At 41.9% G+C, this 27,677-nt stretch overlaps 1 protein-coding gene across 3 annotated transcripts; it reads right to left on the bottom strand.

Annotated features, from left to right (window-relative positions):
- Window positions 1-1,061: 1,061 nt before the first annotated feature.
- Window positions 1,062-27,674, bottom strand: ACTL6A (actin like 6A). Of its 3 annotated transcripts, none has more exons than XM_070753669.1 (14): window positions 27,367-27,674; window positions 24,742-24,818; window positions 23,771-23,945; window positions 21,085-21,185; window positions 19,645-19,742; window positions 18,260-18,354; window positions 15,747-15,853; window positions 14,705-14,794; window positions 11,134-11,195; window positions 9,188-9,302; window positions 6,539-6,619; window positions 5,000-5,095; window positions 3,071-3,157; window positions 1,062-1,561 (listed from the first exon to the last, which is right to left on the bottom strand). In XM_070753669.1, the coding sequence occupies exons 1-14, from the start codon at window positions 27,389-27,391 to the stop codon at window positions 1,481-1,483; spliced, it is 1,290 nt and encodes a 429-aa protein (XP_070609770.1). In that variant the 5' UTR covers window positions 27,392-27,674; the 3' UTR covers window positions 1,062-1,480. The 3 variants fall into 3 exon arrangements, with proteins under 3 accessions (XP_070609770.1, XP_070609772.1, XP_070609773.1); XM_070753671.1 differs by lacking the exon at window positions 27,367-27,674 and adding an exon at window positions 27,169-27,354; XM_070753672.1 differs by lacking the exon at window positions 27,367-27,674 and adding an exon at window positions 27,103-27,255.
- Between the last annotated feature and the right edge of the window lie 3 nt (window positions 27,675-27,677).

Below are 27,677 nucleotides of genomic sequence, written 5' to 3'. Positions count from 1 at the left end.
TTTCCTGCCCGATGATGTCATACGTCATCGCCAAACTTTCGTCCACCTTTAATAAATATTTTTAAGTAAACTTTAATAAATAAACATGGTGAGTGCTTTCTAAGGGAATGAGAAATTGCATTTTAGGGGTTTAAAGTGTTAAGGGAAGGCTTGTGATACTGTTCATAGCCAAAAATAGTGTATTTACTTCCGCATCTCTACTTCGCGGAAATTCGACTTTCGGGGGGGGTCTCGGAACGCATCCCCCGCGAAAATCGAGGGAACACTATATATATGTACAATATGACTTGGAGTATTGCTCAGTTGTTAATTAATAAACCCAAGACGCAAAACGATTTCTTTCGAATGGCATGTTGGTCCTAAGATAAATTTAGTTAGGTTTTATTTGTGTTTATCTTAGTGACATTTGAAGATTTCTGGAATCTAGTTTGACCCTATAATTTAGCTGATTCTCTAATACACTGAATAAACAAGCCAGGGTCTAGAACACTGTTAATTCTTTGAGCATTCGATCACTATCATTATCAAGCTAATCACACTGATGAAGATTCCACAGTATCATTGTCCTGTAGTTAAACTCAAACTGACTGTTGTGTTAACAAACAATGATTAGCTTAGCTGTAGATACATATGTACCAAGTGTCAAACTCAAGACCCACCTGGCCCACAGGATGCTTAGATCCGGCCCGCGGGACCACCCTGGAAACAGTGAAGGACCGGCCCACATTGCCTCTACCAGGGAAAATGGAGTTGGGAGGCAACACGACCCACCAAGCTCCATTTTTTGTTGCAATGGCCTTCAGTAACACTCTACCCACAAAAACTCTATTTTCCTGGCACTCAACAAGAGTGATGTTGAGCTAGACACTCCCTCCACCCACCCACCCCACTCCCAAGTTCAAACACAACCCTAATGAAATCAAGTTTGACATCCCTAATATATACTTTCCGGATATAGAAAATGTAATAGTAATAGGTAGACATTTTAAAAAACCCTCTAGGTATAAAAATAACCCAAAACCTTTACTTGAATATACAATGTAAAATAAAGAAGCAGGAAAGCCAAACTAGAGAAATTTATTGATGCTAGCACAAGGAAGACCAACCTGTAAGCAGATACAGTTTTTTCCCGTCATCTTTATCCAAAGTCAAGAAATTACAACCATAATTTATAGATCAGTCTCGGGGAGAATTTCTTTTGCAGAAAATAGATATTTATACAAAATTATTTTTTCTAAAAAAAGCTTGTATAAAAGTTATTGCATTTGAAATGGATAAAAAGCATCCCCGTGCTGTGAAACAGGACAAGTTTGGCCTTTTCCAATATTAGGATTTTTTTTAAAAAAAAACCTTAAAAATCAGGATGCACAAAAGTTATACACTTCCTACAGAAGAGACGACGTTTCAATTCCTGAGTATACTAAAGCTATAAAAAAAATCAGAAGCCACAGGAAGGCAGATTCTTTAAAACTCGTGGGGTTTATGGGCACTTCCTTTCTACACACTGCTTTCCCCCTTCTTCGTACTCCTGCTTAGAAATCCACATTTGTTGGAAGGTACCCTACAAAAAAAAATCAGAAACATAACACAATACATATTTGTGGCACACAGAAACCAAGTTATGTACAACCTGCCTTATGAGATTACACTATCGTCCTTGCTTTCTCAGTTCCCCCCAACTTTATTGCAGTATTTTCTTGCCTTCATATCCTTCTCTATGCCTAATCTGGCTTGTACAGGTAGTCCTCCACTTCACAACCGTAATGGAGCCTGCCCACTATGAAATCCAGTTGTAACAGTTTGTTAAGCGGGGTGCCCATGTGATCGCCTCGTTTAATGACCCAACCTCAGCTCTCCATGATGCAGTCAGAAAGGGCTTCACTCAATGATCCCACTGTGATGCCCCAGGACACGGTACAATTAGTGCAGCCCAGCACTGTTTACACCAAGGCTGCACGGCAATAAATCCCAATTTTATTTAGCAAAACAAGAAGAAAGCAATGAGTACATGGAGTAAAAGATCCCGACAATCAATCCAGAATGCCACACAGGATTGCAAGGATTCTTGGTAAGTTCAAATGTCGGCACATAGCACTCCAGGAAATCGGAGTTTGTTCCCCAAAAATGCCCCTCCCCACAGCGTCTCCTTCCCCAGGTGTGCCTGGTGAAACTGGGCTGGACACTCCTCATGAGTGGCCTCCTCTGTCTGAGCTGATCCCGCCTCTGCGCTCTCCAAGCCCTTGCATTAAAAGGGTGGGGTTCATGCTCTTTGCTGAACTCTCTTCCTACCTGATTGCTGGCCTTGCTAATTCTGAACAGCCTGGCCTGGCCTGACTCTGCCCTTCCCGAGTTTCCTCCAAGGCCAACAAAGCTGCCCTCTCATTCACTGTCAGTTCTTGTTCCAGCTCATCTTCCGCTGTAGAATCAGACTCTGATAGTGGCATGACACTCATGTTTGCTCTTCCAGATGTGGTCATTAAATGGAGCACAGAGACTTTGAATAGGGGATCAATGCTTGAACCATCCATGAAGCACCTCCTGCTCTTCTACCTGCCCTTCAGGTTCCCTGCTAGCCTTGGGCCTGCTTCCCAACCCCATTCCATTATTGCAGATATTCCTCAATTTACAACTAATTGAGCCCAGAATTACAACTGTAGGTGATGCCGATGTTTAGGCTATTACTACGCCACATTTTACTACTTTTTTTTTGCAACAGTCCTTATGTATATCCATTGTCTATAATGGATGTTTTTGTCATAAATTCACATTTCGGGGGGTTGGGGGGGGGATAAATCACAACCATGTGACTCTTGGATCCTGCAAATGGATATAAATGGTTGCCAAGTGCTCAAAATGTGATTGTGTGATTGCAAGAGGGGCATAGCTGACATAATTTTGAATTTAACTCATAAGTAGCTCTGGGGAGCTCCGTTTTTAATCTCAGCCACTAAGCGACCAGTTGTAAGTCAAGGACTACCCATACATACAAAATTCAATGTTTTTTCCCTTTCTCAATCACATATTACACAATCTTTTTAGGAACCATCAGCAGCCAAAATAGTTTACTAACCAAAGAAGCCAAAATGGAACCACCAATCCAGGAACTAAACCTTCGCTCCACCGTTGTGTTGTTTGCTATTAACTTCAACCGCATGCTCTGAAATCAGAAGAGAGATTGACGGTCATTGTGCATCGGGAGCAGGCTTTCCAAATTACAACTTGTGATATTTGCTTACATTCTTCATTGTGGAATACATAGACCAGATAGCTCAAACCATTCCTCAATAATTCAAGTAAGACTATTGCTTTATGTTAGAAGGGACACAGCCCACTTTGATTCTTAATATTCTTAATATCGAAAGGTTATGTCCCAAAAATTAAATTAGCAAAATGAGTGATTTAACAGCTGTGCTCCTTCAAATAAAAATAAAATAAAAGTTGGAGACCTTGGCAGGTGAGGGGAAGGAGAAACAATGGTTTCGTTCCCATCTTATTTCTGGCCTCCCCAAATAAATGCATTTTGTTGTTGAATTTTGGCAGCATTTTTAAAAATCCAGGAAGGAGCAGAAAGTAACCACACCTTCCTGTAATATCACCATCAAACTATGCCTGAAAAACCTTAATCCCAATTCTACATCCACAAGAGTTCCCTAAATTTTACACTGGTCAACTAACACTAGACATTCCTGTCATAAAACAATTAAGGAAAGAAAAAGGATGACGTTCTTTCCTCAGTAAGTGTCTCTCACATGTTGGGGCTACACATCCCAGAATTCCTTATCATTCGAGGATTTATAATCCCACCTTATCTGGTGATTACTGGATGATGAGAAGGCTTTCCAGAACTTCATAAACTCTGATTATATAGCAAGTCAAATATCCTGTTGCTCTAGCACAGATCGGTAAAAAACTGCTTGAGGAACATCGAAAGGTTTGGATATGCTCAGCCGTGTTATTTTTCACTTCAGAAGCAGCTACCACAACTATCACATTCCCAATACAGTCTTTGAAGCTACATAATGTTGCAGTTTCTTAGGAAATTGCAACCCAGTTGAGGCAAAAATAGCAGAGATTCATCAAATTCTAAAGCCCAAACTTGCTGAAACACACAGAGCTAACCTCATTTTTTTTAACCATAGTTACTAACTGTTGTGGTTAGCTCTGGCCCAGCTCCTGCCCCAAGGACTGTGGATGTGGGGGAGACATCCACATGCTGCAGGCCTGTTTTGCCCCTGGTGGAATCTGATGATGAAGTTTCCTCTGACCAAGAAGACATGAGTGACAGGGAGGAAGAGAGTGTGGCAGACAGCTCAGAAGGAGATCAATTATCTAGCTCCTCCTTGGATTCAGAACAAGAGTTAATGATACAGCCACCCATGGGAGAGCGATGCATAGGCAGCAACAACTGAGAGATTATTATCAAAGAAAATGAGGCCACCTGTGGTTGGGTGTGGCTGTGGTAATTAGTGAGGCTGCTATAAAGAGCAGCCTGTGGGTTTGGCCATTGTGAAGGATTATCTGATCGTTGTGTTTCGTGACTGCTTTGCTGACTTTGACCTTTTGTGTGCTGATTTGTCCCCGCTTTGAAACTAAACCAGAGCAAAGTGTGTTTCACTTTGTGAAAGAAGAAGGACTGTGAATTGCCTTACAACTGCAAGCTAAGTATCACGGAACTGATAAGGGACTTGTACCAATTACCAGTTTGTTTGGAGAGGAGTGCTCTTTGCTATACAAAAAGAGGGCTTAGGTTAAGGGAATTTTTATTATAAAGAACATTGTTTTGAATTTCCAAACGTGTGTGTGTCTGAAATTTGTACCTGTGAATTTTTGGGAGGAGTCTACCAGAGACCCCGACAGAACAACTAACATGGTTATTTACAATGCTCAACACAAACCAGAATCTTTTGTATCTATATAGATAGTGGGTTTTAAGGTAGGTCCCAACATTTTTCAAATATGCCAATATGGGCAACTAACTGGCTGTAAATGACACACTTACTGGAGGTGTTTTCTGAGATAGTTCTCTATTCAGCCGGTCTGTAAAACTCTGTAGTAGTGTATTTCCTCCTGCTACAATCACACTACCATAGAGGCCCTGGAAAAAGAAAGCAAAACACATAAATTACCGGACATGTAACTTTCTGTAATCTGCTTTTTGATAGAATGCACAAGCCTACACAGAATTTGAAAGAAAATTACATCCTCTTGTATCACTTATTAAACAGGCCAAGGAGGTAAAAGATCATTTCCACTAACAAATTTAAAACTTGAAATTAGTTCTTATGCAAAAGAGGATATATCCTTCCCCTTTTTAGTAAACGTCTTCCACAATACTGTATAAAGAACATTTAAAATTCCGTACAAAGCAGTATTTTGGCAACAGGAATGCCTAATTCAGTAAACAAGAAACACAATTTGGATTCTTCATCAAGTTTGCACATTTGAGATACAACTGTGGATTCTGCGCTTAAAAACTAGCACAGCCCTAATCTGCAAACACATGCCAGACTGCATTCCCTGAAATCAAGTTCTTGTGATCAGGCTTCGGATCTAACAAATATTTACAGTGAAATCTCAGAGTTTATTTTTTTTCCTCTTCTGTTCAATCATGCCCAATTCTCATAAAGTGCCTGGGCAAGACCCTGCAATTTCCTTGGCACAGTTTCTTTCATTTTGTTTGTTTATTCAGTCATTCATTCATTCATTCATTCATTCGATTTCTATGTCACCCAATCCCGAACGACTCAGGGCGGCTTACAATAATAACATAAATAGAAATACAAATAAGATACAAAACAATAAAAAGAAGTCACACATAATCTAAAACTATAAAACCCCGTATTAAAAGAAACCCATTAAATATAGTTGATTGGTATTGTTTGATGTCCATCTTTGTATGAGTTTTAATGTTATCAAGCCAGTGCGTTCTTTGCTCTTGCCCCTTCTCTTTATAAGCAGCTTATTTGCCAAAAATAAGGTTAATTCTGGAATCTGGCCTAATCCAACCTGGGGTTTTTTTTAGAGTTTAGCTAAGAGTATTCAACATCATCATGAAAGCCATGGTGGCGCAAGGGTTAGAATGCAATATTGCACGCTAACACTGCCCACTGCCTGAAGTTCGATCCTGACCAGTTCAAGGTTGACTTAGCCTTCCATCCTTCTGAGTTTGGTAATATGAGGATCCAGATTGTTGGGAGGCAATATGATGACACTGTAAACCACCCAGAGAGTGGTGTAAAGCACTATGAAGCAGTATATAAGTCTAAGTGCCAGTGCTATTCCTGTTTCTACCAATGACACAAGAATTAAACCATCGCCATCCAGTCTGCAGCCTTTGAGCTCTATCTGGGCTTATCCGAAAAATACAACTGAACTATATTGCTTTTTCACCTTTTGAGTAAGATCAAATGTAAAAATACAACTGGCTTTCAAATAGCTCTGAACAGTGCAGATTACTGCATCACAGCATAGTTCTTGCTTCCATTCCGAATTTTAATTTTAAAAAAATAACCTCCCGTTTTGCCTAATTAATACCTACCGGCCGAATGTCTATATCGCACATTCCAACACTAGTAGTGACCACATGACTCACACCAAGCATTGTATTGCCAGATAAGCCCTAGAAAGGAGAAAGAATGTCTGGCATTAGTTTCGATCACATCAGAGACAGAATTAGTAAAAACACTGAGTCTTTTTTCAAAGATGGCCCAATTTTGGGGGGGGGGATCATGAAATGGGAAGCTTCATCTGGTAATTCTAGTAAATAGAAAAAGTGCATGCGTCACAGAATCTCTTTATTTTTCCTTGTTATGACATACTTTAACTAATGAAAATTACAGTGTTCCCTCGATTTTCGCGGGGGATGCCTTCCAAGATCTCCCGCAAAAGTCGAATTTCTGCGAAGTAGAGAGGCGGAAGTAAAAACACCATTTTTGGCTAGGGACAGTATCACAAGCCTTCCCTTAACGCTTTAAACCCCTAAATTACCATTTCCCATTCCCTTAACAACCATTTACTCACCATTATTACTGGTACTCACCATTGAATAAGACACTTAGTGATCTTAATATTTATAAACAATTATTTATTAACAATAATTTTTTGTTATTTATTTGCAAAAGTTATTAGTTTGGCGATGACATGTGACGTCATCGGGTGGGAAAAACCGTGGTATAGAAAAAAACCCGCAAAGTATTTTTTTAATTAATATTTTTTGAAAAACCATGGTATAGGCCATTTGCGAAGTTCGAACCCGCGAAAATTGAGGGAACACTGTACTTTAGTACTTCATGTACTAAACATTTTGATGTTTTGCCGAAATCTAGCATATACAGTGATACCTTGTCTTACAAACTTAATTGGTTCCGGGACGAGGTTCTTAAGGTGAAAAATTTGTAAGACGATACAATGTTTCTCATAGGAATCAATGGAAAAGCAATTAATGCATGCAAGCCTAAAATTCACCCCTTTTGCCAGCCAAAGCGCCCGTTTTTGCGCTGCTGGGATTCCCCTGAGGCTCCATGGGAAACCCCACCTCTGTGTTTTTGCGATGCTGCAGGGGAATCAGTGAAATTGCAGCATCGCAAAAACACCAAAGTCCTCGAAACCCCACCTACGGACCTCTGTGTTTTTGCGATGCTGCGATTTCACTGAGCCTCCCCTCGCTGGGAAACCCCACTTTCGTTGCCAGCGAAGCACCCGTTTTTGCGCTGCTGGGATTTCTCTGCAGCATCGCAAAAACACAGAAGTCCAGAGGTGGAGTTTCCCATAGAGGGGAGCCTCAGGGGAATCCCAGCAGTGCAAAAATGGGTGCTTCGCTGGCAACGGAAGTCCGGAGGCGGGGCATCCCAGCGGCGGCAGTGGGTTTGTAAGGTGAAAATAGTTTGTAAGAAGAGGCAAAAAAATCTTAAACCCCAAGTTTGTATCTCGAAAAGTTTGTATGACGAGGCGTTTGTAAGACAAGGTATCACTGTACCGTATTTTTCAGAGTATAAGACACACCTTTCCCCCACCTAAAAGTGGCTGAAAATTTGGGTGTGTCTTATACGCTGAATATAGCTTTTTTGAAGCTTTTTTTTTCAGCCCTAACAAAGTGCTTACGATCTTCCCAACCCTTACCAGCCAACTTGCAGGCTTTTTTATTGCTACTCTGACAGAAGATTTTTTTCCAGCCATAAGTCTTTGCAGGCTTTTTTTCATTGCTGCTCCTCGGAATAAGGTTTTTTTAAAAGCCCTAACCATGGGATAATGTGCTGAAGCTGACCAGACTAAGGATGCTAGCCAGATGAATACCTGGTAGGCAGATCCCCCCCCCCTATTTTCCTCCCCAAAAACTAAGGTGCATCTTATACACCAAAAAATAGGATACAGTGTTCCCTTGCTTTTCGCGGGGGATGCGTTCCGAGACCGCCCGCGAAAGTCGAATTTCCGTGAAGTAGAGATGCGGAAGTAAATACACTATTTTTGGCTATGGACAGTATCACAAGCCTTCCCTTCACACTTTAAACCCCTAAATTGCAATTTTCCATTCCCTTAGCAACCATTCAGATTATTACTCACCATGTTTATTTATTAAAGTTTATTAAAAAAAATATTTATTAAAGGCAGACGAAAGTGTCGCGATGACATATGATGTCATCGGGTGGGAAAAAACGTGGTATAGGGGGAAAACCCGCGAAGTATTTTTTAATTAATATTTTTAAAAAACGTGGTATAGACTTTTCGCGAAGTTCGAACCCGCAAAAATCGAGGGAACACTGTACTTCTGATTTTCAGCAAATCTGGCACACAGAAAATGACCAGATCATTAATGACCATGGTGGCCACTTTACAAGCAATGGCAAAAAAAGGTCCTAAGCTCTGAGTTACAATCATCATGATTTACAACTGCCATGATTGTCAACCATAATGGGCAGTCTTCATTACAGGCATAACTCAAGAACAACCCATGATGGAGAATTAAAATCTCTATCTGAGAACAACGAAGTCTGAACTACAATATATTGGTAAATAAATGTATTATAACACAGACTAAGAGCCTCAGCATCGCATGTCAATGAAACACAAAACACAGTGACTTTTCTCTAATTCACAAAAGATTCTAGATTTTGCACCTGTTTCGATAAAACTACCACTGGACACAGATATCCAAAGGGTCCACTTCCATTCTGTCTTGCTTAGTTTTTACCTTTACATTTGACGGGTCAAACAAGCCTTCAGGAATTTTTAATCGCTCAGCGCCAAAATCACAATTGTAGCCATTGGGGAACTCATAGTGTACAGTTGGCATTTGCGCAGCCACCCTGGAAATGAAAATCAGACATTTTCAGATGACATTCAGTAAATAAGCATTTCTTTTCCTCTTTTTATAAAAGAAATTACTTTTCAAGATATCTCAAAAATAGCATTTTAATAACAGTGGAAGAGTCTCTTGAAAACTCAGTATTTTCCAGATGTTTGAACAAAATATCCCATATGCCCTTATCAACACAAAAGTTCACACGAATTAGGAGAGCTATAATTAATATCCAGTAAAGTTTTTAATTCTCCATTTCTGGTGTAAAGTGAAGGACAGAATGGGTTTTATTATGTTTTTAATAGCAGACTACATTTTGCCTTTTCATTATCTGAAAGGAATTTCGATCTGGGTTTTCTTTAGAAATCAGAAATATTGTTGCTACAATCAGATGCTATAATGGTGGCACCCAACACACAGAGAGAGAGAGAGAGAATAGAGATTACAGACAAAGGAAAAACAATTTCAGCCTGCTTAGAAAGGACTTTAAGAAAGAAACTGGTAGGGTTAGAAATAGAGGCCAAAAGGAGAACCAGATGTCCAATGTAACATTTATACTTATTATTTATCATGAGAACATGATGGAAGAGAAGCAAATATAGGTAATTATAAACAAAACATTTATTTATTTATTTATTTGTTTGTTTGTTTATTTATTTATTTATTTATTTATTTCATTTGTATGCCGCCCCTCTCTGAGGACTCAGGGCGGCTCACAACATAATAAAAACAGTATAAAATATCAAGTCTAAAATCCAATTAGTATAATTAATTACTTTAAAAACACTGGAGCATTAAAATCATTCATTCACTTTCAATAACAAACATACTTTGCATTCCTTGACCCCAGGCATAGATGGGTTTTCAAGTTCTTATGGAAGGCAATGAGGGTGGGGGCAGTACAAATCTCTGGGGGAGCTGATTCCAGAGGGCCGGGCCCCCCACAGAGAAGGCTCTCCCCCTTGGCCCCGCCAAGCAACATTGTCTAGTTGACCTGGAGAAGGCTGACTTTGTGGGACCTAACCAGTCGCTGAGACTCATGCGGCAGAAGGCAGGAGGTGGTCCTGCAAGTAATCTGGTCCGATGCCATGTAGGGCTTTATAGGTCATAGGTCATTGAGTGCTGGAGAAACATGGGAGTTTATGGGAGTTTGGCAGTAGCCTCTTAACTGGATGTCAAATTCAGTTATCCAGGTTACAGCCTCTGGCGTTGTTTCATGTACATCTTCTAAGGAACCAGAGAATGCACATCTTGCATAAACTTGTTGAATATGTTCAACAGTTTGCGTATCAGCACCATAGAGCCGGGGTGGTACTGCAGGCCACTGAAGCTGACTGTAGATCTGCAGGTCAGCGGTTTAGACCTCATCACCAGTTCAAGGTTGACTCAGCCTTCCATCCTTCCGAGCTGGGTAAAATAAGGACCCGGATTGTGGGGGCAATAGGCTGGCTCTGTTAAAAAGTGCTATTGCTAACATGTTGCAAGCCGCCCTGAGTCAAAGGAGAAGGGCGGCATAAAAATTGAATAAATAAATAAATATGAATGAATGAATGAATGAATGAATGAATGGATGGATGGATGAATGAATAAATGTTGTAAGCGGCCCTGAGTCTAAATAGAACGGCGGCATAAATATTATTTTAATCATCATCATCATCATCATCATCATCTCAACAAGGGGAATCTTTCCATCCCTACTGATACAGGGCAGAGCCACTTCTTCCACTATCACACTTGTTCAAATTTCAATCAGACTGGAGCCGGTCTACAATTCAGATCAGAAGACAGCCTTGTGTTAGCCATCATAACATTCCCATAAATTATTAAGAAAGACTTACTGCTCGTCATAAGCTGAATCAGAAACTTGCAGGACAGAAGCTTGGAAGTCCTGAATAACACACTATGGGAGAAGAAAAAAATATATTTTCACACAAGGATATCTGGTAGATGTACTGCTATATACAGTACATTTTTAAAAAAATAAAGGCAAAGCAAAGGTCCAATTTAGACAATATGGACACCACGTTCTCAATATCACTATTATATTATATTATACCCATGTAGGAGCATCTAGGTCAGTGATGGCGAACCTATGACACGCATGTCAGCACTGACACGCTTAGCCATTTTCAGTGACACGCGGCCGCCGGAGAAACTTTCAGAGAGAATGTGCCGGCGCACGCGTGTGGGCCATCTTCGCCGTCTGTGCGCGCCCACCAAACGCACACGACGAGAGCCAAAAAAAAAAAAGCCTCACTCTCACCACCCCCTTCTGTTTTCCTTCGTTGCTGCTTGGAGAAGCCCGCGCCTCCTTCGCCTCCCCCCCACCCAGCCCGGGAAGGAGAGAAAAAAAAGCCGGCAGAGCGCAAGCGCAGGTTCTTAAAGGGTCCGCGCTGTTGACTTTCTGAGCACCAAAATAAAAAGGGACGCGAACGTGCGAAGAGCGAGAATAGGAAAGTACAGTGTGGACTCGCTCGCGGGGGTAGCGCCCCCTCTTCTTTTAGTCATCAATCCATAGTGAGTAAACCAGCCCAGCGTTTCCCAACCAGTGTGCCGCGAAATTCCTAGGGAAGCTCCAGCTGGGCGGGGCGCTGCTGGTGCCGGTGCCTCCGCGGCTACTGCCCGATGCTGCTGTTGCTGGGGCCCTCCTGCTGGGCCCCAAAGAAGGAAGGCGGGGAAAAAGGAGAGCTTCATTCTTTGCACCGGCAGCAAGAGGAGGAGGGCGCCATCAGCAGCGGCACCAGGTAGTAGCCGGGGGATGGCGGTGGCAAGAGCTCCAGGGCGGAGGCACCAGCAGCGCCCCGCCCAGCTGGAGCTTCCCTGGCGGGGAGGCAATCAATGTCCTTTGGGGCGGTGGGAGCAGGAGGGTGCCGGGCCGCGCACGCCTGCGCCAGCGCCAGCGCACCCCAAAACGGCCCCCCGCGCACCCTTTTCCAAGGGCGCACCCGAAGCCGCGGCCGCCCCCCCGCACCTCTAGCCCCCTCGCGCCCCTGGCTACTCACCGCTGCCTTCGCCGAAAGCGCTTTTGTCCCGTGCTCTCAGCAAGGGGGCTGCAGGAGAGGCGGCGAAGGCGATCTCTCTCGTTCTCCGGAGGCTGGCAAAAGTGATTTTCAATGTCGGGGGCGCGGTCCGGCGCGCTCTCTCCCCCTCCCCTGCCACATTCAAAGTAAGCCGGCAGGGGGAAGGGGAGAGAGAGAGCGCCGGCCCGCGCCCCCGACATTGAAAATCACTTTTGCCAGCCTCCGGAGAACGAGAGAGATCGCCTTCGCCGCCTCTCCTGCAGCCCCCTCGCTGAGAGCCCGGGACAAAAGCGCTTTCGGCGAAGGCAGCGGTGAGTAGCCAGGGGCGCGAGGGAGCTAGAGGCGTGGGGGGGCGGCCACGGCTTCGGGTGCACCCTTGGAAAAATCACTTTCGCTAGACTCCTGAGAACGAGAGAGTGAGAGCGACAGAGCAAGATAGAAAGTGAGAAAGAGAGAGAGAGACAAAGAGGGGGTAGAGAAAGAGATAGCAAGAGAGAGAGAATGAGAGAGAGAAAGTGTGAAAGAGAAAACAAGAGAAAGTGAGAGAGAGAAAGGAGGGAGAGAAAGAGATAGCAAGAGAGAGAACGAGAGAAAACAAGAGAGAAAGAGAGAAAGCAAGAGAGAGAGAAAGAAAACAAGAGAGGGAAAGTGAGAAAAAGAGAGAGGAGCAAGAGGGGGAGAGATAGAGAAAGGGGGAGAGAGAAAGAGAGAGAGAAAGAAAGAAAGAGATGAGAGAGGAAGGAAGAGTGAGAGAGAGGAAGAAAGCAAGAGAGAAAGAAAGAGAAAGAAAGATGAGTGAGGAAGGAAGAGAGTGAGAGAGAGAGAAAAAAGCAAGAGAGAGATAGCAAGAGAGACAGAGAGAGAGAGAGCAAGGGAGAGAGAAAGACATAGAGGGAGGGAAGGAGGGAGAGAGAGAGCACAAAATTATGTTTTTTTCTCAAGGTGACACACCACCCGAGTTATGCTTGGTTTTTTGGCGAATTTTGACACACCAAGCTCAAAAGGTTGCCCATCACTGATCTAGGTAAAGGTTGGGAAATACTTTGTATCACCAAGTACCCAGAGTGGAAACAATATCCAAAGAGTTTTGTTTCTCTGCACTTATTCAGAGATGCTGTTTTTATTACTGTTGTTAGCCGCCCCGGGTCTACGGAGAGGAGCGGCATACAAATCCAATAAATAAAATAAATAAATAAAATCTGCTTGAGGCTGAATTCCTGAACTCAGAAGAACAGCAATTGACAGCTGAAATTGCTCTTTCTAATGCTACAAAGTTGTCTCCCACCCACCCCCAACACACACACACACACACACACAAAAGCCCCAAATGCTAGTCCTCTTTAAGAAAAGACAAAATGCATTTGGTAACATCAGAAATCAAAACATAAGATTCTCTAGGAAGCCTAAAAGAACACATGGATCAAGCAATGCAGTTCAGTCAACTTTTCAGGTCAACTCGCTTTCGAGTCACCTTTTGAGAGGGTCAATTCTTATGAGCAATCAACGCATAAGAGGGAAGAAAAAGTAAATTCTTATAAGGAAAGATCCATTAACACCTAGACATCTACACCAATACTACCAGTGACACTGCAGAGTTAGGTAACCATGTTTCGGAAGCACACTACAGTAGTGAGAGTGGTGAAATAGACTCTCTTCTCTGTTCTTATGGCATCTACTGACTTCCGTCCACTAGTTTTATTCAAACTCACCCATTGCATCCAGGAGGAAAGTGAGAGTAAAGATGCTCCTACAGGTTGCTGGGACATGTTTGCAGGATTTGCAGGTAAAAAATCACTTGACTTACAAGTTGGCCAACCGCTGGAGCAAAGTGAGTCAAGTAAATTTGTGAAGACTAATGAACAAGACAAGGTCCTCTGGGACCCATGTCAACTCTGATTTACGTGCCTAGAGTTGTAAAATGTTACCTATAAGTGATGTTAATCTTTAGCAGAGTGTTTACTGTCTGGATGCCCTTCCTGTCACCAATGCAAGAGGACTGTTCAGTAAATAAATTCTCACTGTGCCCAGACAGAGAAATATCTTCCTCTACCTAGGATCAAACTTACAGCCTCTTCATTGTGAGTCGAGAGCGCCATCTCTAGGCCTATAAGTGATATTAATCATGTTATTAATTTCCTTTTCACTTTCCCATTGGCCTGCTTTTCCCCAGAAAATCCAGGTGGTGTTTATAATTTTTCATTGCGCCAACATTTACTAATAGTGCAACTTACGGATTGCATGTGGTAAGGGAATCCTATTTAAAACATCAGAACCATGAGTCATGCTGCAGTTCACTCCCTAAAGGAACCATTCATTACAGAAATCAATGAGCTTTGCAGGAAATACTTCTTATATAGCCAAGTGAATTAATGTGATGATAAATACTTACATTACACATATAGTTGTGCCAAGATCTTGTGACCGGCGGCAATTTCTCTTTCCTTTTCCAGTTTGCTGGAGATCCCTCTCGAACTGCTTCCTAGAATATAAAATCAAGGACATTCCAAAGGATCACATTTCAATACTATCATTCCATAGATGGCTTACAGGAGATTGTAAACCTAGGAATGTTGAGGATGAAGTACAGAGTTTTATTTTAAGTCAAGGCAGACAACAGAATAATCCCAGCCTGAATAAGCTAAAAGCTACTCACACAGTTCAGCTGCCATCATTTATTGTTGCTAAATACATGAAATAATTGTGGCTTTGCAAAACTGTACCCCTGTAAAATACTTTCTTTAGCACAATAACATCTTATTAGCTGGGTTCATGTTTCATGCACGAACTGTGGAGTAGTTTATGTCAGGGACAAACTATGGGTGCTTCAACTGTGGCTGAACTATAACTCCCAGCATCCATGACCAAAGTTAAAAGATACTGGATAATGTAATTCAAACATAAATGGAGCATTGCAAGTTCTCAGAGTAATTATAGCTTACTGTGCAAATCCAATCTATGTCTCGGAATAGTGAAGCACACTGTGAGTCATGCACCCTCTGTGTATGGCTCTAACTGTACTTAAATACACGGTCAAGTCATGGAATTTAATTATTATTAATATTAATATTATTATTATTATTAATAATAATAATTAGATTTGTATGCCGCCCCTCTCTGTAGACTCGGGGTGACTCATAACAGTGATAAAAACAATACATGGTAACAAATCTAATAATTAAAATCTAAAATAACAGTTTTACATTACAAAAAAACAAAAACAAAAAACCCAATAGATAAAATACATACACACAGTCATATCATGCACAAAGTTACATAGGCAAGGGAGGGATGTCTCCGTTCCCCCAAGCCTGACAACAGAGGTAGGAGAAACTATTGTTAACCAGAGGTTTTGTGAATGAAAAGGCATCTTTTTGATTCACATTTACAAGAAAGTGCAGCTTTCATTAATTCCATCCAACACAGGATCTTACCTTCGATGCAATCATATAAGGTGGGATGATCTCCACATTCATTTCTTGAAACAGTTCCCTGCACTGCATTGAAATGAAATCTCCAGCCAGAGGTGACTTCACAATGCCTAGATGCAAGGCACAAATGGAATCAAAAGATTTAACACACTGCCACCAATCACATTTGACACAGAAACTTGTTTTGTGGACAAATTCATGTTTCCTAACACCAGACTAACAAGCTTTTGTGTCCTCGTGAGCCACTGTGTTCCCAGAAGCTATATTTTGCTGCACAAGAGCAAAAGGAAAAAATGATGACATCTCTTTTTGTAAAAGCCACATGCAGTCTGATAATTCTTTTGAAAGAAACCATATGGGGAAAAGCCTTCTCTGTGGCGGCCTCGGCCCTCTGAAATCAACTCCCCCCAGAGATTAGAACTGCTCCCACCCTCCTTGTCTTCCGTAAACTACTTAAGACCCACCTATACCGCCAGGCATGGGGGATTTGAGACATCTTTCCCCCAGGCTTATTATAATTTATGTTTGGTATGTATGTGCTGTTTGGTTTTTAATTATGATAGAAACATAGAAACATAGAAACATAGAAGACTGACGGCAGAAAAAGACCCCATGGTCCATCTAGTCTGCCCTTTTACTATTTCCTGTATTTTATCTTACAATGGATATATGTTTATCCCAGGCATGTTTAAATTCGGTTACTGTGGATTTACCAACCACGTCTGCTGGAAGTTTGTTCCAAGGATCTACTACTCTTTCAGTAAAATAATACTTTCTCATGTTGCCTTTGATCTTTCCCCCAACTAACTTCAGATTGTGTCCCCTTGTTCTTGTGTTCACTTTCCTGTTAAAAACACTTCCCTCCTGAACCCTATTTAACCCTTTAAGGGTTTTTAGTTTTTTAATATTAGATTTGTGCCATTATAATATTGTTTTTATCATTGTTGTGAGCCGCCCCGAGTCTTCGGAGAGGGGCGGCATACAAATCTAATAAATAATTATTATTATTATTATTATTATTATTATTATTATTATTATTATTTTGGTATCTCATATATTCATTATATTTGGCTGTGCTTCTAGAAGTGCTATAAAATTATTTCCTGCATTATTCCTGATTCCCTTTTGAACAGAAATTCCAATATGACTGCCAATACGACCAGCAAAATTATCTATCTTCAAACAGAGACTGGACAGTCATCAATCTGGGATGGTTTAATGAATCCTGCATTGAGCAGGGGGTTGGACCCAATGACCCTGGAGGTCCCTTCCAACTCTATGATTCTAATCCAAACCCTCTTACTGCTGTTTGTCCTCAGCACCTACTGCTTACAACATATGCCTATTAGCACAGAGGGTTACGTTTATCTAACTCCAATTCTTTCATTCTTTGGATAAGTGAAAAGTTAGCTTTTCTTCTAGCTTTATTTTGCTATATTCTAACTACTACTTATTCTTCTAATGGATTAGTGTTTTGCAATACATTAGAAAGAGATGATTTACAAAGCTGCTAGTGTGGAAGGAAGGACATTTGAATGTTAAAGCAGCTGCATCTTTTTCAAATGCAAGAGTCGTTTTAAAAACGAACCCCAGCTATCTGCTCACATATACAGTACTCATTTCTGTTTCAAATGTTTTTTATATATCATCTTTTATATACCCCCTTATATACAAATAATTATATACAAATAATGCAAGGCAGCAAACATATCGAGTACATCTTATTTTCCCTGCAACAACTCCTCTGAGAGGTGAATTCAGCTGAGAATGACTGGCCCAAGATCATCCAGCTAGTTTATATGTGTTAAGGCAGGGCTTGAACTCACAATCCCTTGCTTTCCAGTCTGGTACCTTAACCACTCAACTAACTAGTTCTCATATATTGTACATGTTAGAAATGAATGCATTTATACACTCAAAATGACACTGTAGAGCACTGCACACCAAGACAACTAGACACAATAAGTTTTTCCCACAATGCCATCACTCTGCTAAACAAATAATTCTCTCACCACTGTCAAACTATTCACAAAGGTGCATTACTATTACTATTAGTCTACTCATCGTTCCTATCACCCATCCCCCCCACATTTATGACTGTAAGACTGTAACTTCTTGCTTGTATCCATACTATTTATATTGTTTTCTGATTACTTACCGAGACTATAATTAAGTGTTGCGCCTCATGATTCTTGACAAATGTATCTTTTTCCTTTATGTACACTAAGAGCATATGCACCAAAGACAAATACCTTCTGTGTCCAATCACACTTGGCCAATAAAAAATTATTCTATTCATTAAATTTGAAAAGAACTAATTTCTAAATTAGGGCCTATTATCCAGAACATCCTCTCATGGCCATTAAAAATTCTCTCTACTGACGGCCATCATGCTTCTTCACAGAAACAACTTTTACTTAATTTGTTTTATTTGGTGCAAACAATCCCTGTCATTTACATGTGTCAAGTCTAGCTCTATAGTAGGATAACTCAGATCATGCTGGAAGGCTTCTCACCTTGCTGAAGCACGTACCCATCATGGACTGGAATCGCAGTGGTGTGCGTTGCTCCACTATCCAAGATCAACCCGGTGGATCTGCCATTCGCAAAGCTGGTTGCGGAGTCAAGGAAGACAATGGAATTTTGGCACAGGAGCAGCATATTCATCATAGTTTGCTTGGCTTTTGCATATTGCATGAATTTATATCTAATGACATTAGGTAGCCCTTACCATACAGTCATAATTTAGCCTGCAATTTCAATAATAAGCTGTGATTTAATTTATTTGTTTAAAATTAATTTATAATTAATTTATTCTAATCTCACACTACTAACCAGAGCATACAAAACTTTCGCCAGACCAATCCTTGATTACAGTTCCTCTGTCTGGAACCCATATCACATTTCGGACATAAACACTCTAAGAAAATGTCCCGAGATAGTTTACTAGAAGAGCCCTCCACTCCTCCCTGCGCAACTAGACTTACAATCCTAGGTTTAGAAAGCTTAGAACTACGTCACCTTAAACACGATCTAAGCATAACCCATAAAATCATCTGCTACGTCCTTCCAGTCAAGGACTACTTCAGCTTCAACTAAACAACACATAAGCACACAACAGATACAAAGTGAATGCAAACCGCTCTAAACTCAACTGAAGGAAATAAGATAACCGAGTAGTTGATGCATGGAACTCACTACCAGACTCTGTAGTATCATCACCTACCCCCCAAAACTTTACCCTTAGACTATCCACTGTTGACCTCTCCCGATTCCTAAGAGGTCAGTAAGAGGCGTGCATAAGTGCACCAGCGTGCCTTCCGTCCCGTTCTAATGTTTCTTTTTTACTAGTATCATGTATATGAATATTATTATATTATATTATAAGTTAGTAACACGACTGCTAATATGGCTTCCACACTGGCTTTGCTTGTCAGAAGGTTGCAAATGATCACATGACCCCTGGGCACTGAAATTATGCACCAGTTGCCAAGCACCTGAATTTTGATCACGTGACCATGGGGATGCTGCAAAGGTCATAAATGCGAAAAATTGTCACTTTTTTGTGCTGTTGTAACTTCTAACGGTCAGTAAACAAATGGTTAAAAGCCTAGGATAGCTTGTAGTCTCCTGCTAGCATGGTCCCATCAATGGAGGTCACCAGCCTAGAGAAGTTTGATTTTTAAAACAAAATATATAAACCTAACAAGCAACCAGTTTTTATATTTAAAAAAAACCTAAATATGGTCTCATGAGTTTTCACAGTTTATTGTACCTGTTTGGGAAATAGCATAGCAACAGGATCTTGGTTAAACAATAAAAAAACAACCAATTATAATTGTTTCCTAAAAACAGCATAGTGCTTGTGATGCTCACTTATTCATCAACGTTTCTAGGATACGCTGTGAGTACCGCAGTTTTGCATAGGAAGAAAGCAGGGATATTGTAATGCTCAAACATCAATTCTGTCAGCTTCTCACGCTTTGCTCTAATGTTCCACTAGAAAAGCACAGAGAAAATATTTAAAATATAAAATTATTGTTCAGACACAAGAAGCAGAAGAATGACATTTTCCTATTCTTCCCTACCAATTTCTTGCAAATTGGTAACAAGATTCATACATATCTGTGAGGCTGAATTAAATTAACGTAAATTATGCTCTCTTAATCACAGAATATTTATTTACTTATTTAATTTAATTTAATTGGACTTCTAAGCCGTCCTTTTCCTGTGGATTCAGGGCAGCTTACATAAGAAAATCTAAGAAACATAATATAATTTCTGTGAGCCGCCCCGAGTTTTCGGAGAAGGGCGGCATACAAATCTAATAAATAATAATAATAACAAAACCCAACAGCAATAAAAACTAAGTCTAAAACCCCGCGTAATTAAAAGACATTTGACTAACATTCATTCATCATTCATTCTGTCGGCCAGAACATAAAGGCAATGCGTTTTTAGTGCCTTACGAAAAGCCAGAAAGGTGGGGGTGGCACGAATCTCCGGGGGGAGCTGGATCCAAAGGGTCGGAGCTGCCACGGAGAAGGCCCTTCCCCCGGGGCCCGCCAGGCAACATTGCTTGGCAGACGGAACCCGGAGAAGGCAAACTCCATGGGCTCTAACCGATCGCTGTGATACATGAGGCAGTATGCACTCCCGTAAGTAATCTGGCCCTAAGCCCTCAACTATTTCAAAATTTATGTATTGCCAGATTCATGATTCTACATATAATTTGCAAAACTTCTACGAAGGCTATCTCATAACTATAAATACACAAGACATATATCAATTCTACATTTTTAGAAATGTAGAAAAAAAATTATTCAAAGATATAATTTTCTCGAAAACAGGGATATCAAACTTGCAACATCATGTTATGTATCACAACTTTTCCCCCTTTGTTAAACCAGGGGTGGGCGTGGCCAGTGCAATGTAACGCAATAGGCCTACAAGTTTGACATCCCTGCTCTAAAAGTTTTTTAAAATTGTTTGGCTAGGTAATGAACTGCAAGTAGAAGAAGTGACATGATTTAATTATTTGGAGATGATTTTTCAGACTGTTATACATAATATAAAAGTATTAGAAATGCCTAAAAGAGTATTATGTTACTTCTGCATTTCAGAGGAAGTTCACTAATCCCAGCTCATTACTTTACATTACTTGCTCAAATCTCATATGGAGCTGAACTTGAACCAGGCTTTCTACTAATCATTTTTAAGACCTTCCTGGTCAAAACGTCTGAAAAAAATGTAGGTTACATCCAAATATTCTAGTTAAACAGATATTTAGGTAAGAAACATGTTAGGCTGTTTGAAAGAAATAAAACTAATTTTTACTCACTGGTGCTTCAGACATTAGAACAGGATGCAATGAAGCTTCAGATTTAATGTGCATCTTATAGGTATGATCCAGGATGGCTTGGAAACTGTCCCAATCTTCAACTGTAACAACATAAAATGAATGCTATTTTTCTCGGTGGAATATAAACTGTTTGTTATAAACTGCCCTCAAAAAATGAGACACCCTAAAAGAGCAAAATTAGTAACGGTTTTGCATTATAAATACAGTGATACCTCATCTTACGAACTTAATTGGTTCCGGGACGAGGTTTGTAAGGTGAAAAGTTTGTAAGATGAAATGATGTTTCCCATAGGAATCAATGGAAAAGTGATTAATGCGTGCAAGCCCAAAACTCATCCCTTTTGCCAGCCGAAGCGCCTGTTTTGCGCTGCTGGGATTCCCCTGAGGCTCCCTTCCATGGGAAACCCCACCTCCCGACTTCCATGTTTTTGTGATGCTGCAGGGGAATCCCGGCAGGGGAATCCCAGCAGCGCAAAAACGGGTGCTTCGCTGGCAACGGAAGTCCGGAGGTCGGGTTTCCAGCGAGGGGAGCCTCAGCCAAATTGCAGCATCGCAAAAACATGGAAGTCCTAGAAACCCCACCTCTGGACTTCAGTGTTTTTGTGATGCTGCAATTTCGCTGAGGCTCCCCTCGCTGGGAAACCCCATCTCCGGATTTCCGTTGCCAGCGAAGCGCCCGTTTTTGCGCTGCTGGGATTCCCCTGCAGCATCGCAAAAACACGGAAGTCCGGAGGTGGAGTTTATTTATTTATTTATTTATTTTGTCCAATACACAATAATACACAATGAAGGTAATAGAGGACACCTTCGAGGAAATAGAATTAGAGAAAGAATGGAATCCCAGCAGCGCAAAAACAGGTGCTTCGCTGGCAACAGAAGTCCGGAGGCGGGGCATCCCAGTGGCGGCGGCTTGGGTTTGTAAGGTGAAAATAGTTTGGAAGGAGAGGCAAAAAAATCTTAAACCCCAGGTTTGTATCTCGAAAAGTTTGTATGACCAGGTATCACTGTATATCATTCTACAATGAATGAAAAAAATAGCATATTCGGTTTGTTTTGACTATATCGTAGCATATACCATGAGTATTTTTAAGAATGGTTCAATGAATATACCCAGATGGATGAGTTGCTATGTCACAGGAAGGTAATCATCAACCCGTGTCCATAATGGACTCCAGATTTACTGTTGTCACTGGGATTAGGTGAGTCACCATGTGACAGTGTTTGATTTTAAAACTCTTTTTGATGTACAGTGATCCCCCGCTCGTTGCGAGGGTTCCGTTCCAGGACCCCCCGCAACGAGCGGGTTTTCGCGAAGTAGCGCTGCAGACATGGGGGGCTCGCTAGCACACCCCCGAACCCCCAACCCGGGTTTGGGGGGGTGCTAGCGAGCCCCCCATGTCGGCGGGGACGTTTTAAAACACCCGCGCGACTTTCCAATGAGTCCCGAAGACAACGCGTTTGTCTTCGGGACTCATTGGAAAGTCGCACGGGTGTTTTAAAACGTCCCCACCGGCATGGGGGGCTTCCTAGCAGCCCCCCAAACCCGGGTTGGGGGTCCGGGGGGTGCTGGCAAGCCCATGCCGGTGGCGACGTTTTAAAACAGCCGCGCCGCCCCCAATCTTCGGCTCCTCGCTAGCGGGCAGGCAGGCGGCTCCTCGCTAGCGGGCAGGCAGGCGAGAGCTAGCGACAGCGAACGGCTTGTCCGCGCTCGCTCTGGCCGCTTTCGAGCTGAGTCCTGAAGCGAATTCGCTTCAGGACTCAGCTCCAAAGCGGCGAGAATGAACGGTGTGGGCGGGTGAAGGGCGGGCGGCAGCGAGGAGTTTGCGTGGGCGGTGGGGAAACTCCTTGCTGATGCCCGCTGCTCGCCCTCCCGCCAGCAAGAGGGGGAAGACCCAGGGAAGCCGCCCAGCAGCTGATCTGCCGGGCACCATCTACGCATGCGTGCCCATAGAAAAAAGGGCACGCATGCGCAGATGGTGTTTTGACTTCCGGGTTGAAAAATCGCGAATTACCCTGTTCGCAATGGTCGGGGACGCAATAACCGGGGGATCACTGTAGTTATTATCGCATTTTTCAAACTATAAGACACACCTTAGTTTTTGGGGAGAAAAATAAGAAATCCATCCTTCTGACTAATGTCCTTAGCAAAAAGCTTGGAACAGTTTTATTGCAAAGCTCCATTTGAAAGGCTGTTTTTTCAGCCTTGCAAAGCTCCGTTTCAGAGGTTGCTTTTTCAGCTTTCCAAAGTTCCATTTGAAAGGTTATTTTCAGCCCTGCAAAATTCTATTTCAGAGACTGTTTCAACCTCTGAAAGCTCCATTTGATACATTCAGTATATAAGATGCACCCAGATTTTCACCCTCTTTTAGGAGGGAAAAAGGTGCATCTTATATTTCGAAAATACAGTATGTTTTTCACAAATGTTGGGCATGTTTTGCTGGAAATTGGAAGTAAACACCAGAAACCAGAAAGAAAATGCCAAAAATCAGTCATATGACCACAGGACACTGCGGGTGGCCATAAATGCTAGCTGGGTGCCCAAACTGCAATCACATGACTGCTAGGGGTAGGCATCTGAACTCCAGAACTGAGTCTTAAGTAGCTCAGGGGAGTCCCTAAGTAGCAAACAGAATTTAAGATCAAAAGGAGGAAATGAACATCATACTCATTCCATTTTTCAAAGGTGAAATGGCTTCCATGTTCTCCCTAGGAACTCTCAAGGCATTTGTGTCTATGTAGTATGATGGGCCTCCTTGCTTGCTTTTATCACCGTCAATCTCCATCATGGAGCTTCCGTCATCTCGGTCCAAGACCACCCCAATAGCGGTAGGGAAGTCCACCTGCAATTAACAGTATGGAGAAAAAACATACAAGGTTCGACAAAGACCACCAGTGGTCTATTATTTTAACTAGCCTGGGTGCAACAAAAAGGAGTGATCATGCAGCAGGATCCCTCATTTCCATAGCATTCTCCTGCCAACAAAGCTCAAGAGGCAATTGACCAAGGGTCTTTAGGAAATGTTTTGCTGCTGCAATAAGTCAGTTATTACCTAGGGAGTTGTATACATAATGACTGAGATCCAAGAGAAGAATTTGTAGGAATATGATGCTAAGAGAGCAAAACTACAGTGATATGAGACGGAAAAGGTAATCTTTCATGGGCAATAATTATTTCTAATCATTATTTATAGGCTGCCCGATCTATTACAAATGTAGGCAGTTTCCAAAAGACAACAATAAAACATAGAACATATCATCTAAAAGAAAGCCTGGAGAATAGTAATAATCAATTAATAATATATGTGCCACCAGGAACATTGTTGACAAGACCCAGAGCATGCCAATTTAATCAAGCAAATATGAGGAATAAGCACATAACTAATGTTTTATGTATTACTAGTCCACAATTGCTTATGCTTGTTCATTATACACAATTGCTTATTCATTATACAGAGCAGTATTTGTCAGTCTCAGCAACTGAACGATGCATGGACCTCTACTCCCAGAATTCTCCAGCCAACATGGGAGGGAATAGGGAATTCTGGGAACTAAAACACTCATATAAAGCTTTGATTTAGTGTATTACTAAGTCATGAAGTCTCCTGGCTTCATCGAACACTTCACTTTCATGCTTACCTTTGGGCAATCTTCTCCCGCATAGCCAGCTCGCACTGTGCAGGAGCCAATATCAAACACGAGAGCACCAACTTCATCTGCAGACAGAAAGGCATCATTTCAATTCATTTCAATTCAGCACAAAAGCACTACCTTGCTTTGACTGACAAAGTGCTATAATTCTCCATATAACCATTTAGAAGACATAAAACTATCTACTGTCTGTTGTGGTTAGCTCTAGCCCAGCTCCTGCCCCAAGGAATGTGGAGGTGGAGGTGGGGGAGACATCCACATGCCGCAGGCCTGTTTTGCTCCCAGTAGAATCAGCCAACGAAGTCTCCTCTGACCAAGAAAGTGTGAGTGACAGGGAAGAGGGGAATTTGGCAGACAGCCCAGGAGATCAGTCATCTGTATCATCCCTGGATTCTGAACAAAAATTAATGACACATCTACGCATGCATAGAGTGATGCATAGGAGACAACAACTGAAGGATTATTACAAGAGAAAATGAGGCCACCGGTGGTTGGGTGGGGCTGCTGATAAAAGTGCAGCCTGGTGTTTTAGCCTCATGGCAGTTTATCTGATTCATTGTTTTGTCAAGATCATGGTTTTTGCTGTTCAGGATTGTGCGTGTGGACTCTCTGGACTTTAGAATTGGACTCCATTTCCCAGTTATTGGGTGAGCAATTGGACTGCATTTAACCTGTGCCTTGTGTGTACCAGAAAATCCCTTTGACATTTAAAAAGGGAGCTGTTTCTGGTTTTCTGTTTATAAAAACTTTTGGGTTTTCCTTTTATCGTGTGGTGTGTGTCTTCCTGGACTAATTACCCTGTAATTACGGGCGGTTGAGACACGCCGGCAGAACAACTGTCATTCAAGCGTTCTCCTGAATGAATGAGTCTTATATATACTAGTGTACAAGCAAGTGTAGTGAACAATTACACATAGCAGTGCTATAAGGTAACCTTTACAAGTAGTTCTCGGCCGTGATTGAGCCCAAAATTTCCGTTGCTAAGCGAGACTCTTGTTAAGAGAGTTCTGCCCCATTTCATGACCTTTCTTGCCAACATTGTTAAGTGAATCACTGCAGCTGATCAGTTAGCAAGCTGGTTGTTAAGGGAGTCTACCTTACCCATTGGCTTTGCTTGTCAGAAGGTCGCAAAAGGGGATCACATGACCTTGGGACACAGCAACAGTCGTTAAGTATGAACCGGTTGCCAAGCATCTGACTTTTGATCAGATGATCCTGGGGATGCCGAAAAAGTCACAACTGAGAAAAATAGTCCTTTTTTCAGTGCCGTTGTAACTTTGAATGGTTGCTAAAAGAACTGTTGTATGTTGAGGACTACCTATATTGTCATCTTTTTCTCTGAACACACTGTCACACATTAAAAATGAAATTCTGATGCCCGCTAAAAATGTATGTGCATGTATAATATACGTGGTGTGTGGATGGATAGATAGAATAATAGATAAGATTAGAGATAGATAGACAGATAGATTAGATAAGATAGATGGATGAGAGGAGAGAAAATGATATAGATAATTATAGATAGATAAGAGTTGGATAGACAGATATATAAATGATATAACTATAGATAGATAAGATTAGAGAAAAAGATAGATGAGATTAGAGAGAGAGAGAATGATAGAGATAATTATAAGACACAGACAGACAGACAGACACATACACAACATATGTTTATATGTATGTGTATAGATATATATACATGATAGATATATCATATGTATATATATACTTACATAGAGCATGTATACACACATACATGCATATATTTGTACAGACATACAAACAAAAATCATAGACCATTTAGAGTAACAAAAATACAAGTGATAAATCAGTTAGCGTGACCCTCTCCTTGGAAATAAAAGAATTCAGTCCGTCAGAACGGAACCAAACCAAAGCAAAGATCAATACACCACGTACTGTTTTTAACCATTATATTTCCGTTCTGTCCTGAAATTTATTTATTTATTGGATTTATACGCCGCCCCACTCCGTGGACTCAGGCCTGCTTACAACATGTGCCGGGTTGGCGCAGCAGGTAGAGTGCTGTACTTCAGGCCACCACAGCTGACTGTAGATCTATAGGTCATCAGTTCAAATCTCATCACCGGCTCAAGGAGGACTCAGATTGTGGGGGCAATATGCTGGCTCTGCTAAAAAGTGCTATTGCTAACATGTTGTAAGCCGCCCTGAGTCTAAGGAGAAGGGCGGCATAAAAATCGAATGAATGAATGAATAAATTTTGATAAAAAGATACAATATATAAAACATTTCTAAGCCAATTAATAGGATAGTTAAGTTAAAAATTATCTTAAAAACTAAACATTTAAAATCAAACTGTCACATATATACTATCATATTCGCTGGGCAGGTCTGGAAGGAAGCCGGGAAAGGCGTAAACCCTTAGGATTCGCGCACCAAGAGGCTCCGGGGCGTCCAGGAGGGAAAGGCGGCTTCACCCCGAGGCTCGGAAAGCCCGTCCAGGCAATTTCAGCCCCGTTTCTCCCTCCGGCGCCTGGAGTGCCGCTGGGGGGGAGGGCACCCACAAGCTCCGCCCACCGCCGGCCCGCATGAAAGGAAAGGCGGCCTCCTCCTCCCGCCTTCAAGGCCGCTCACCTCCTCCGTAGACGCCGCCGCTCATGACGGCTCGAGCTTCCCGCTTCCGCCGGTAGCAGCTCCGATCTCCGAGCGTCCCTAACTTCTCCTCAGCCTCGCTCCTTCTTCCCTCACTCAACTCACTCACTATCTCTGCTCCCGGACGTCCCGCCTCCGTTTGCCCCGAGCGAGCCAATGGAAAGCGACGTCGCGGGGGTGGCAGCCTATCGGAGAAAGGGGTAGAAATAGGCAAGCCAATCGCCAAGGGTGGTTTTCTCGGGCCCTTTCGCTCGGTCTCGGTCGGCCCCTCTGATAGGTTGAGACGGATCCCG

Source organism: Erythrolamprus reginae, chromosome 5 (genome assembly GCF_031021105.1).
Source record: "Erythrolamprus reginae isolate rEryReg1 chromosome 5, rEryReg1.hap1, whole genome shotgun sequence".
In the NCBI taxonomy this organism is placed as follows: Eukaryota; Metazoa; Chordata; class Lepidosauria; order Squamata; family Dipsadidae; genus Erythrolamprus; species Erythrolamprus reginae.
This window is presented reverse-complemented; position numbering and strand designations above follow the sequence as displayed.